This window comes from Arachis stenosperma, chromosome 1, assembly GCF_014773155.1.
Source record: "Arachis stenosperma cultivar V10309 chromosome 1, arast.V10309.gnm1.PFL2, whole genome shotgun sequence".
Lineage (NCBI taxonomy): Eukaryota > Viridiplantae > Streptophyta > Magnoliopsida > Fabales > Fabaceae > Arachis > Arachis stenosperma.
The window spans coordinates 122,566,360-122,580,058 of NC_080377.1; the positions used below are offsets into that span (position 1 = coordinate 122,566,360).

The 13,699-nt window shown below is 33.4% G+C and overlaps 2 protein-coding genes across 2 annotated transcripts; one reads left to right on the forward strand and one right to left on the reverse strand.

The window, feature by feature from the left end:
* Positions 1-174: 174 nt before the first annotated feature.
* Positions 175-2,813, reverse strand: LOC130936252 (probable polygalacturonase). The gene is made up of 6 exons (XM_057866302.1): positions 2,544-2,813; positions 1,763-2,080; positions 1,550-1,670; positions 1,286-1,460; positions 1,105-1,175; positions 175-1,022 (listed from the first exon to the last, which is right to left on the reverse strand). The coding sequence occupies exons 1-6, from the start codon at positions 2,547-2,549 to the stop codon at positions 334-336; spliced, it is 1,380 nt and encodes a 459-aa protein (XP_057722285.1). The 5' UTR covers positions 2,550-2,813; the 3' UTR covers positions 175-333.
* Positions 2,814-11,488: 8,675 nt separating this feature from the next.
* LOC130933306 (uncharacterized) lies at positions 11,489-13,253 on the forward strand. Its single transcript, XM_057862890.1, has 6 exons — positions 11,489-11,813; positions 11,922-12,087; positions 12,247-12,413; positions 12,519-12,723; positions 12,833-12,954; positions 13,039-13,253. Exons 1-6 carry the CDS (start codon positions 11,489-11,491, stop codon positions 13,251-13,253), a joined length of 1,200 nt encoding a protein of 399 aa, XP_057718873.1.
* The last annotated feature ends 446 nt before the right edge of the window (positions 13,254-13,699 follow it).

The window sequence follows — 13,699 nt, forward strand, 5'->3', positions numbered from 1 at the left end:
AACCTTGTTTTAATATATGATGCTCGGAGTTAACTTTCTTTCGCAGTGTAATCACAAATGGACTAGAAATCTAGAATAAACTGTAATATAATATAACAAGAAAACTATCAAATGAAGTTATATAAACTACCAAAATTTCATTACACTATGAATCAAAGAAATTAAACTGTACAAATAATATGTTGGTTGTTTCATTTTTTTTTCTCTCAGATGTTGTCTTATTGAGAAGATTTAAGGATAAAAAATAGAAGAAAAAGAAAGAACCAAATAACCCCACCGTCTTATTGGAAAGAATGTGTCTTGGCACTCTTTCGTTTTTTTTTTTCATGGACATCAAGCAGAAGAATATGAAGCTTGTGTTGTTGCCTTTGCTCTATTGCTTAGCATGGAGGAACATGCTGTGTAAGAAACTGAAGGGGTCTCAAGATCAAGACAAGGTTTTGGGACAACAGATTCAGAGAATCCAGAGACATTTGAGCATTCCCATGTAAAGGGAGACATAGAATTGAGAGAGAAGTTTAGATTTGAAAGGCATATGTTAGTAAAAGGAGATTCTTCTAGTCCAGAAAAGGTTCCAGCAATAGTGATGTTTGTCCCAGTCATGTTCTTCAATATAATTTGATCCAAGTGTGGGAGAGCATTAGGATCAAACTTGTCATCAGGATGAGATCCACAGTGGCCTGTGGCCGCGATTGCTCGGTATATGTTCTCCATTTCTATGTCTGATATAACTATCTCCTTCATGTAACCACCTCTTCCCCTGGTGGTTCTGAACACAATGCCGGTTTTTGAGTTGTAGAGATGAACATGCTCCACTAGGACATTCGAAATGCCGCCGGACATGTCGCTGCCAAACGCAAGAGTAGAGCCGGAAGAAGATTGGAGATGCACCCTTCTGATGTGCACATTTTTTGTAGGCCTGCCATAGGCAATGCCATACTCATCCCAGCCACTTTTGAGTGCGATTGCATCAAACCCCATGCTAATTGTACAATCTTCTATACAAACATTATCAGAAGAATCTGAAAAAACAAAAAGAAAAACACATTATACAACAAGTTGATTAAGAAACACATGATTAAGGCATGATAACAAGTTTCAAACCTGGTACTATGCCAACAGTGAAAGGGGATTCTGAAGGAGCTGATATTGAAATATTGTGAATATGTACATTGCTGCATTAAAATACAGCACATTACATTACATTACACCAGATCAGTAACCCATTTTCTTTCAAAATAAGTAACAATGTACTCGATGCTTTAGAAGAAGCATAAAATGTTACCTGCAATAAACTGGGTGGATGCCATATGCAGGGGTATTCAGGAATGTGATATTTGAAACTACCACCGAGTTAGATGCGACTAATTCGATTAGATGAGGTCGACTATAGTTCAGGGAATGAGAAGTAAAGGATCGCCACCAAATCGATCCAACACCATCTATGGTCCCATTGTTGCCTGATTATGTAACACAGAATATGAGAGCTTAAGTGAGAAAAGAAACAGACCAATTAATTGAGAAGAAAACAAAGATCCTAAACAAAAACCTGTAATGACCACATCATTTAACATGTATCCATTTATCAAGCTAAGGTATCTTCCACCGGGAGCTTCGATTCCTCGTCCATAAGAAGGTAAAGGATCAATAACTTCCCAATGAAATGGATCCTAAACAAAGATGAATCATATAGCAACATGTCATCTCTAACAAGTTAGTGAAAATAGAGGAATCAAAGAAGCACAAAAGGGGAAAAAAATACCTGAGATCCAATAATGACAGCACCTCTTTCTAGAAAGAGGGTAAGATGGCTAGTGAGGTTGAAGCTTCCGGTGAGCCATTGTCCAGGCGGCACATAAAGCTGAGCGCCGCCCTTATCGGCGAATGACTTGAGATAGAATATTGCATTCTGGAATGCAATGGTATTCAGTGTCTTTCCATCCCCAACAGCACCAAACTCCAAAATAGACACACTGTGTGGTCTTGGAGCTAGTTCTGGACTATATTCACATTGCTCAGAACCACCATAACCATTAACTCTTACTTCATTGCTCAATGCCAGCAGCAACACCAGTGCCACCTAAAACAGTATATCAATTACAGATTCATTCAATTTCTCCTAGGTTAAGAATTTTCATTTTCTCCAATATGCAATCAACAAAATCAATGAAAATAAGGCAACAATCATAGGGCAATGCATATATATGTCTTTATCCATAACCATATGAATCAAGGAATTGAACAAAGAAGAACATCAAAGAGTGGCTAGTGAAAAATAAAGTTTGCAAATTTATTGGACCAAATTGATTTTGATTGAAGCTAAACCAACCAACTACCATTGGATACACCCAAACAGAATCAAACACATGTATAATCAGATGTTTCATATTGATGTAAAAACAAGAAAGAAATCAAAACATGCATTGACTCTACCTATAACAATCCAAACAAAGATTCAATCTTGAAACGAGGAATAATCCTACACCAATTCTGAATACAAAACAAACAAAACAAAATAAATGAAAGCATAGAAACGTACTTACTAGCATGTTGTGTTGGTCAAAGCGGAGTAAAGAAGACAAAAGGAAGAGACAGTGGCCAAGCACCAACACAAATAACAAATAAGCTTTCAGCGCAGAGAGAGAAGAAGAAGAAGAAGCAGCAACAACACCAGCAGCAGCAGAACAAGAAGCAGAGACAGGACAATTTAGAGCATATTTATTTTTATTTATTTATTATATTATATTATAAGCATTAGTAATGTACCCGCATACATCTATGTAGATATGGTAAGAAATTTTCATGACAGATTATATTTCTTTCTTCCTTGCATGTCTGTGAAAAAAAATATACAAATGAGGAAAAGAAATTGTGACTATACAGAGTAAGAAATCTCCATTGATAAATACATACCAAATTCAGTTAGATGTATACATATATATAAAGTCAAAAACGCAGAATATTATATAAGAACAAAATTTTTATATTTCAATAACATTTGAGTTAAATGTCAAAGTAGTGGTTTGTATTGACTGCATGCATTAAAATAATTTGGGATATATTAATTGTAAAAATTTCTTCTTTTAGACAAATAAAAATATACTATGTTAATTCTTTAATTTTTTTTCTGTTAAGCGACTTGTTATGCCGTTAAAGATTTATATAATTTATTTTATAGGATCTAATGAATATGATTAAAATTTTAAAAATTATTTTAGTATATACAATTAATTTAAGAGACCACTTAAGAATTAAGATGTAATAATTTATTAATAAATAATAAATTTTTAAATAAAACTTCAATCAACAATAAACTAATTTTTTAGTCTGTTGAATTAAAAGATACAAATAAAAAATTAATAAAAAAAACACAAATTAAGAGTTTAAGTTGAAAATTTATTATTTATTATAATAATATAAGGGAAGAAGCGCATGTGGGGTGGGGTGGAGAGTGGACCCACACCAATCATGGGCCAAGATGCTAGCCTGGCGTGCCGTCAATCACCTCATTAACAGTATATATAGGATATATGTCATATCTTCAGAAATTATTTTTAATATGGAAAGAGAGATGGTGTTTTGGTTGAATATTGATATTTGAAGTGTATTACGGTAGTATGGAAATCATTCAACACGCTCCCCCACGTGTTGCAACACGCCCCCCACGTGTTGGCTAAGAAGCTGCCACGTGTCCAACACGCCTCCCATGTGTTGGCCAGAATGCTGCCACGTGTCCACCACGCCCCCCACGTGATGCAACACGCCCCCCACGTGTTGGCTTTCCATCCAAAAAATCCACCCATCTATAATTACACCAAATACTCCCATTTTCAACAAAAACACCAATATTTTTTCCATACAAAAAAAAATTAGCCTCATATCTTATTGTTCTTATCATTATCATACACAAGTTCCTTTCTTTTCTTTTTTTTTTTTTCTTTTCGAAATATGCTAACCTCTAATAATGACTAATTAATTTTGTAAGATATGTGTAATTACTACTCTTTCCTTTTACCTTTTGGTTTTTGAAAGTATTGTCCCTTCTTATTATTAAGAAATGAAACAAATACTTCTTAAATATTCTCTCAAATATGCTCTACCTTAATTAGTAATTTTTGTAAGAATTAAATTTAAAATTTAGAGAAGTTATCAATTTACCTTTTTTAATATATTAAATTATCAATATCTTTATCGATATACACGTCAATTCTTGTCACTCATAAAACATTAATAATTATATCCATAAATATTTAATTTGACTCAATTCAATCAAATAAGGTTATCAATCTAATCCGCTATAGAAAAAATTGAGCGCAAAATGAATTAATTTGCAGGACCGAAAAAAGTGTAGGTTGAGACCCAACACTACTCGACCAACTCGCACTTTATATAAGTTATATTATATAAGAAAATGTGTTAGAAATGAGCATCGAACTAAAATCCTAATCAATATACACATCAGTTCTCATCAGTAAGAGTGGCAGCAACAATCCTATTCGAAGATATATAATCCAACCTAATCCGATTGGATAGAATTGTCATCTGAACTCTAACCCATTTGCAGGAAGTATTAAATGCGAAATTAGTTGATCGGCGAGAGTAAAATAGGGTGTGGACCAAATATATATATATATATTCTTGGACCATTAATTTTTAATATTTTTTTGCTATTATTTAGCCAATACAAACACTTAATTGTCTTTAACAAATAAATTTTATTAATTTATGTATATAAATTTTGAAAAAGTTGGGTACAAATTTTATTGATTTATATATAGGTACAAATTATATTTTTGTTGTGTGCAAAATATTTATAAATATAGTACAAATTATTGCTAGCCAAATGTTGACAAAAAATTATAATATTTAGTTTTTAATCATTAAGCTAATATTTTTAATTAAAAATTTAACACTTTTTTTTATATAAAATCCAAAATCTGTTTATTGATATATCTATGATCTATCTATTATATATTACTAATTTTACAATCAAAATGTATCACATGTCACTCTATCGTTGCAATTGAAATCAAAAATTTTTTTCTCCAAAATTAAAGAGCTCTCACTTCTTCTCTCTTTCTTTCTCTATCTCTCGTATTCATTCATTCATTCTATCTCTCTTATATATCATTATTAATGACTAATTACAAATTTGATAATCAAAATATATAACATGACATTCTCTAATTACATTTAAATTAAATTAAAAATTAAAATTAAAATATTAAAATTAAAATATAGTTATATTATATATTATATTTATATATTATTAACTAATTTAATAACTAAAATATGTCACATGATACTCTCTTATTAAAATTTAGAGAAAATATTTTCCTCCAAAATTAGTAAACATCCATCTTATTTTCTTTTATCTACCTCCCTCATTTTTTTCTATTTCTCTCTATTCTTTCCACTCTATATATAATTTATAATTCATATTTTACATTAGTAATTTGATAAATCAAAATGTGTCGTTAGATATTTTTTATTATAATTAAAATAAAATTTTTTCTTAACTTCCAAAATTAACAAACTTCCTTTCCCATTTTTCTTCTTTATCTTTCTCTCTCTTTTCTCTTATTCACTATTTTTCTCTACCTTTCTAATCTACAAAAAATAAAATAACAACATAATATAATTTAAATAAAAAATATTATTATATGCATATTTTTTTATTAATTTTAAATTTCTACTGCTTATCGTTCTAATATATATTTTCACTTCTTTTCCTTCAAATATTTATTATCTATAATTTAGAGAAAATACTAATATTGTGATTAAAAGTTAGAATCAGAATTCAATTGTTTAAAAAAAATAAATTTGAGTTAATTTTATAATTGTCAATATAAATTTTTTATGCTAATATCTAATTATATTTTTTTATATATAGAAAAAAATATTTTTTTAAATAGTAAGTATACAAATTAATTATTTCTATTTGCACAACAAATTTAATACCTAATCAAATATAAAAGTATACACGTTAAATTTTTTCAAATTTTAGATAATGAATCTTAAAATTAATTATTAATAAAAAATTAAACTCTTTCATATGAAAATAATAATTAAAAATTTTATTATTTAATTTTATTTTTATTTATAGATATCCTAATTTTTTTAGTTCACAAAGATTTTTGTCTCTTATGACTATTTTGTAAATGTAATTTAATACTATAAATTTTTTATGTCATAATCTATAATATCATGACTGATGTAATTTTAAAGGATTTTTATATTCTTGTAATAGTATTACGGATAAAAATACTAGTAAATATTAAATTTTTTTTTTACCAAAGATAGAAGACTCGAACCCGCAACCTCTTAATTGAGTATGGGGAGACTACGCCATTTGAACTATTACTCATTGGCCTAGTAAATATTAAATTACAATCTTAAGATCTCATTAAATTATTGAGTATTATATTTTTTTTTATAACTTGCGAGTAGGATTATATACCTGCGGATTGAGGATAAATAGAATTAGAATTGATATGTTATAAATTCACGGATAAAATAAAATTAAATTTTTATAAAATTTAATTCATAAATAAAATTAAGATTGAGTCTAAATTCTAGACAATTTACTGTCCATCATACTCGTCATTCTATAATTTATCTTTTTATTTTATTTTTCACTTTACAATATAATTACTACCGAAATACAAAAATGAGGACAGTATATAATGCCTAACTCCTCATGCTTCAAAGTTGAAACACTAGTCAATTGCCTTGGGTTTATAAAAGTATTACGTGTGTACAAAAGGTTAATTTAAATGAGTTATTATACATCGTGTATATATATTGTTTTATCTATACAAATATAGGTTAGTGATTATTTTTTAAAAAACTAACAATATAATTTTTTTTGAATGTAATTATCACTGCTAACAAGTATATATAATTTTGTTACATAATTAAATACATAAAGAGAGAAAAATGAACGACAAAAAAAAAATAAATGCAAAAATTTAAAAGCAAAATACGGAAGAAATGACGGCCATATCATCAAAAGAAATAAAGGGAAGAGTGAGGTTGGATATGTACTTAGTGTCAAAAAAAAATTTTTTGAAAAATTTTTTAAAGACTTTAAAGATCTTTTTTAGATATAAAGTTATCAGTGCAAAAAAATTTAAGACTTTTGTATTTGTAGAATCTCTTTTTAGAGATGGTATAACGATGATGGTAGGTAAACAGCTGATACCCAACCTCTGTGTGTTAGCTTCATAAAAAAGGTGAAACTTTGCTTGGCAGGACCTTATAAATATCAAATATGCTTTAGCGATCAAAGTCTTGAACAATAACTACAGTTACACAACTCTTTTGCATAAGTTTCGAACGCCCTAACACATTAAGGATGGCTTTGATCTTCTAGGCGCATGCAGGAATGAAGAAGTGGGTTGAGAACAATTATTAAGGTAGGAGAAATATAAGATGGGCCAAAAGCAAATTTTAAGACCCAAGAAAGGGAACACCCAAGTAAAGGTTCAGATAGGAAAGCAAGGCCCACATGGTATGCTCCTCATGTTAATGGGTCCGCTTTTTTACGATTCAAGGTCGGATCTCGAACTATGTTCTAGTAGCGTGGGTTGCATGTGAAGAATGGAGATACATCTGCGATGCCGTCTTCTCACCAGACCCCAGCGCAACCCGCTGCTCCTCCCTCCGAAAAAGGCCAAGACCACCGTTCTTGCAAAGCTAGCTGACAGAGAAGAATGAAAGCACGGTGGAAATGCTTCCACGAAGGTTGCTTCAACGGCAGTACCACCAGGGATGGAAGTCTTGCCATCGAATGATGCAACATGGGAATGCAAGGATGAGGGGGCCTCCCATGAGAGATCGACGGTAATAACGTGCGAAGGAGGTTGTCCCGTGATTCAAGCCTCATCTTAAGGTTGGTGAACCAATTTTATATTCACTGTTGTTCTGGTATTCTATCTTTATGATAGTTTAAATATAATAGTATGGGAACATTAGGAGTGCATCTAATAAGTTAGTTCAGGTAAATTACAAAGAGCTTGTTAGAAAATTTAACTCTATCTTTTTTATTATGGTTGAAATTTATTGTCATTTTCAACACTTAAAACTGTTATGAAAATACTTGATTATCATTCTATTGGTACAATGGAGGCAACAGGGACATAAAGGGAGTATATGGTTCCTTTCTACAATGTTGGATGTTTGCTACAAATGGGTAGATCTCTTTTGATCAGTGTGTTATGGTGGAGGTTCAGTTAAATAATGTGATTTGAAGGTGTAATGGTATTTATAATAGTCCTCATTTTAATAGCAGAGTTCTTCTATGGGATTATCTTATGACCCGGTCCTCGTCTTTTCGTGGGCCATGGATCATTCTTGGTTATTTTAATGAAGTTATCTTCTCTCATGAATGTAAGGGTTGTCTTTTTTGAGTTGATGCGCAGATCGGTTTGCTGCCTCATTAGGGATAGCAACCTGTTCGATTTAAAGACTATCGAAAGACGATTTTCTTGGTACAGAATGGTGAAAAAATATGTTGAGGTGATAAAAAAGCTTGACCGAATTTGTATTAATAGTGGATAGTTATCTCTATTTTTGGAGGCATATACGAAAATACAAAGTAGGCTTCAGTGAGATTATTGTCCTATCCTAGTTCACTGTTTACTGCTTGCTTTATTTCACAACCTGTTTACTGCTTGCTTTATTAATTTTCTGAATTTACTGTTTAATGCAATTGAGACCCAAACACTCTTTTCTGTTTGTCTAACTAAGCAAATCACTTAACCATTGTTGCTTAATCCATCAATCCTCGTGGGATCGACCCTCACTCACCTGAGGTATTACTTGGTACGACCCGGTGCACTTACCGGTTAGTTTATGGTTATAAATTCCGCAACAGCTACCCATCCAGAGTACAGAGATATTGTGAACCAATCGTGACGGACTGGCTATAAAGAGGTACATGGCAAGCTTTCAGAAGTGCAGAAGAACTCTCTAGAGTTTAATTCTAAAGTGTTAAGCAATATTTTTGTTAGGAAAAGTGAGTTGGAGCGCCAAATTAATTTTCTACAGAAGCGGTTGGAAGTGATGGAAGATTCTTCTTTGCGACAAAAAGAGCAATAGTTGATTGAGGATTACAGTAACACTCTTGTGCAAAAGGAACTTTTATGGTTAAAGAAATCCAAAGAGCAGTAATGGGTAAAATTCAGGGATAAAAAAATCAATTTCTTTCATGTTTAGACTCTGGTACGAAGGAAGTATAACAAAATTCATGGTTTCTTTCTCCAAGATGGGGTATGGAAAACGGATCCGAATATCCTTTGCAGGAAAGCTGAGTCCTCTTTTAAAAGCTTATTCGGACAATCGGAGAATGTGAATTTGGGATGTCTTAATGAAGTGACCATTCCTTCCTGAATGATGACGCTTGTTGTAACTTTACAGTACCAGTTACATTGGAAGAAGTTAAGCTGGCTATTTTTAGTATGAATTTTTTAAGGCACCGAATCCTGATGAGTTTCAAGCAATGTTCTGAAAACCGGTTCGAACCGGCCGGTCGAACCGGTCGAATTGTAAACCGGACGCTAAAGCGGTTCGGTTAACAAAGAAAACCACAGAATTTGATAACCGGTATTGAACCGACGAACCGGCCGGTTACCGGTCGGTCGAACCGAACCGGGACCCAGCCGATTTTTTAACCTGGCTGCGAAACGCCGTCGTTTTGCAATGTGGAAACCCTAATTCCCTTTTCTCCTTCGTCAGTTTCGTCACTTCGTGATTCACTCTAGCCTCCAGCGTCCCACACTCCCACTCCCACAGACCAACACCCACGAGGCCACGACCCACCACGACCCACCGGCCACCACTGTGAGAGACAGAACGCCTGAAGCCCTCAACGCACTCACCTCTGTCGCGCCTTCAGCAGCGTCGCGCCCTCAGCAGCGTCGCGCCCTCAGCAGCGTCGCGCCCTCAGCTCCGTGGCGCCGTTGGGTCCGCCGCGCCGTCAGATACCTTGCGCTGTCAGCACGGTCCCGCCGTCAGCTCCGTCGCGCCCTCAGCCACTTCGCATGTCACCTCCGTCGAGCTCTGCCTCTGAGAGAAAGCAATAGAGAAGCGTTGAAGCGTTAAAGAACTGAAGTCCTCATTTCCAAGTAATTTTTAATTGAGTTATGAACATGATTTTGTGATGAAATCTAATACTCTGTGAACAAAGAATTTTGATGAAACTCTGAGTCTCTGAAACTGTTATGAACTGATATAGTGATATGTGAACTCTGTGAACTGACTGAACTCTGATGAAGTCATGAAACTGTGATGAAATATGAACTGATTCTGTGATGAAATATGAATTGATTTTGTGAATTCTGATTTTGTGAAATCTGATTGTGTGAACTCTGATTTTGTGACATGATTTTGTCATTGTGAACTCTGGTTTTGTATACTCTGATTTTGAGAGATGATTTTGTGAATTCTGAATTTTTTGAACCTGAGATGTTGTTTGTATACTCTGATTTTGGAATTTGGATGTTGTTTGTTCATTTGTTGTGAACTTGAGAGTTGAGATTATTGGGTTGGATTGCTGGTAATATTTAGGTATGAAAGAAAGTATCAACCAAGACCTACCTAGGAATAATAATGCTGAAAATAATTCTGCTTTGAATGAACATTCTCTTCCTCTCGCGAGTAACGAAAATCAGTCACAAACTTCTAGTGTTCGGGAAAAACTGATCCTGCTTGGAGATATGTTGCTTTACAGAATATAAATGGAAAACCGCATTACCAATGCTTATTTTGTCTGAGTACTTTTGGGGGTGGGGGAATTAATAGAATGAAAAAGCATTTGGCGAAGATAGGTGGAGACATTAAGAAGTGTTCTAAGGTCCCGTATGATGTAGAAAAACAAATGGAAGGTTTATTGAAAGAGATTCAGAAAAGTAAAACTAGTAAAAGGAAAGTAAGTTTCAACGAAGAGGATACCGATGAGTGTGAGGATGCAATTGATGAAGCAATAGCGCAAGAGGAACAACAAACTCCGAGTCAGTTACCAACTAAGGAGGTTGTTGGAGGCGATCCAAAAAAGAAAGCAAAAACCATTATTCCTCCTATGTTTGCACCAAGAACAACTCCGGGAAGTCAACCAAGTCTGAAAAGCGTGTTTCAAAACAAAGAGGCGCTTCATGAAGTTGATAAGCGAGTGGCTAGATGGCTTTTGGATTGTAGGATTCCTTTCAATGCGGTTATGTCACCTTTTTTTCAAGATATGTTGGATGGTGTAGCTGGCTTTGGGCCTGGTTATAAAGGTCCTTCTTATGACTCTTTGAGGGTTAACTTATTAGCCGATCTCAAAAGGGAGTGTCAAATGGTTGTTGATAGCTATAGGTCTGCTTGGAAAGAAACTGGATGTACTCTCATGGCTGATGGTTGGACAGATTAAAGGCAAAGAACATTGATTAATTTTTTGGTTTATTGTTCGAAAGGGCTGTGCTTTGTGAAATCTGTAGATGCCTCAAGTATGGTTAAAAATGCTTATAGCTTGTGTGACTTGTTTTCAGAGGTGATTGAATGGATTGGACCTGATAATGTTGTTCATGTAGTGACCGATAATGCTGCGAATTATGTTGCTGCTGGTAGGCTTATTAATAAAAAATTTGAAAATATTCACTGGTCACCTTGTGCTGCTCATTGCTTGAATCTTATTCTAAAAGATATAAGCAGCATGCCACATATTTATAGCCTTACAACGTGTGCTTCGAAGATTATTGTGTTTGTATATAATCATACGGTGTTCTTGTCCTGGCTAAGACAAAAAGATGATTGGAGGGAGATTGTTCGTCCAGGTGCAACTCGTTTTGCCACTGTCTTCCTCACATTGATGAGTATCTTTGAGCGCAAATCGGAATTACAATAGTTGGTTGTTGATACACACTTTACCGGACACAAATTAGGAAGGAGTGCTAATGGGAGAGCTGTGAGTGCAATTATCCTAGACAATAAATTTTGGGATGATTGTTTTACTATATGCCAAATTGTGAGTCCGTTGATTAAATTGCTGAGTTTGGTAGATGCCGATGATAAACCATCATTGGGAATTGTTTATGAAGGTATGCTAAGGTCAGAAAATGGAATCAAAGAAATGTTCAAGCATAGGAAGAGTGCATATCAACCTTACACAGAGATTATCAACTCAAGATGGGACAAACATTTGAAAAAAAATCTTCACGCAGCAGCCTATTTCTTGAATCCTGATTGCTTTTTTTCTGAAAATTATAGAGAATCACTTGATGTCATGCGAGCTTTACTTGATCTTGTTACATTGCATTGCAAGGTTAATAATTTAGATTTAGTTGAGGCAATGAAAGAAATACACTTATATAGAGATCGAAAGGAAAGCTTTGATAGGCCTGAAGCTGTTCCAGCTGCAAAAAAACTTCAACCTGGTAATAATATATGTTTGATAATAAGCTTTAGTTATTTACTTATTTTATGTTTTGATTTCCTTAATTTGATAACTAATACTTGAGATATGGGATTGTAATTTATAGATGAATGGTGGAGGTTATTTGGTAGTTCTGCTCCATGTTTACAAAAAATGGCAGTTCGCATTCTTAGCCAAGCATCTGCTTCTTCAGGGTGTGAAAAGAATTGGAGTCTTTTTGATCAAATTCATACAGCAAGAAGGAATAGATTGGAGCATGATAGGCTAAGTGATATTGTGTATGTTACATATAATTTGTGTCTTAAATCCAGGTAATTTATATTTCATCCTTTCATTTCATATCATTAGATTTTGTATAGCTAATATACTAGGCTTATCATATATTGTATTTAATTTGTTAGGAATGAAAGAAAAAAAAAGAAAGCAAAAGTCGCAATATGATCCAATCGATATTGAAACTATTGATAAGGTTGATTTTTGGGTGACGGAAGAGGTTGTTGAAAAAGAGCCTGATCTTCCAAGTAATATTGAAGACTTGCTTGGTGAGTATTATAGTTTATTGAACATACAATAAATTACAATAGTTTTGATCTTTAATTTATTGATAATGTGTTATATTTTCTTAGATGAGATTGATGCTGATTTAGATCAAGGTGGTGGTGTTGGTAGTACTAGTACATTTTATGCTGCACCACTTGCTTTTTCTGGTCCAAGTAGTGGAAATGAAGGTGATGAAATCAATGACGCAAATCTGCAACAAATTATGGAGTACTTTTTCTGGTCCAAGATTGATGCTGCTATGTTATGTTTGGTTGTTTGTTTGTTGACTTTTGAACTTTGAATTTGTATTTGAATGAGATTATAACATTTGGTTTATGTAGTACTTTTAATTTGAATGATATTTTCAAGTTTAGATTAGACTATAATTATATTTTTATGTGCTTATTTATATTTTATTTATTATTTTATTATAAAACGGTTTTTACGGTTCAACCACGGTCGGACTGGTTGAACCTATGAACCAGTAAACCAGTACCTAGAGCGGTTCGATGACCAGTTCGATTTTTAGAACCTTGGTTTCAAGCTTTCTTCTTCAAGGAATATTAGGAGATTATTGGTTTTGATGTTTGGACTATGGTTAGTCAAGCATTCTCTAGTATGGATATTGATTCGAGAATGATAGAAACTCTCCTTATTCTTATTCTGAAGGTAGAAGCCCCGATTTCCATGAAGGATTTTAGGCTTATCAGTCTTTGTAATGTGGTTTACAAAGTTATAACAAATGTC

What these genes read in the sequence shown, in the direction of transcription:
- LOC130936252 (XM_057866302.1), bottom strand. An exon ending in AAATGATGTGGTCATTACAG is followed by an intron (nt 1,461 to 1,549) that starts GTTTTTGTTTAG and finishes TTACATAATCAG; the next exon opens with GCAACAATGGGACCATAGAT. An exon ending in ATCCACCCAGTTTATTGCAG is followed by an intron (nt 1,176 to 1,285) that starts GTAACATTTTAT and finishes ATTTTAATGCAG; the next exon opens with CAATGTACATATTCACAATA.
- LOC130933306 (XM_057862890.1), top strand. Translation starts at nt 11,489, where the DNA reads ATGGTTAAAAATGCTTATAGCTTGTGTGACTTGTTTTCAGAGGTGATT. An exon ending in TGCAAAAAAACTTCAACCTG is followed by an intron (nt 12,414 to 12,518) that starts GTAATAATATAT and finishes TGTAATTTATAG; the next exon opens with ATGAATGGTGGAGGTTATTT. An exon ending in TAATATTGAAGACTTGCTTG is followed by an intron (nt 12,955 to 13,038) that starts GTGAGTATTATA and finishes ATATTTTCTTAG; the next exon opens with ATGAGATTGATGCTGATTTA.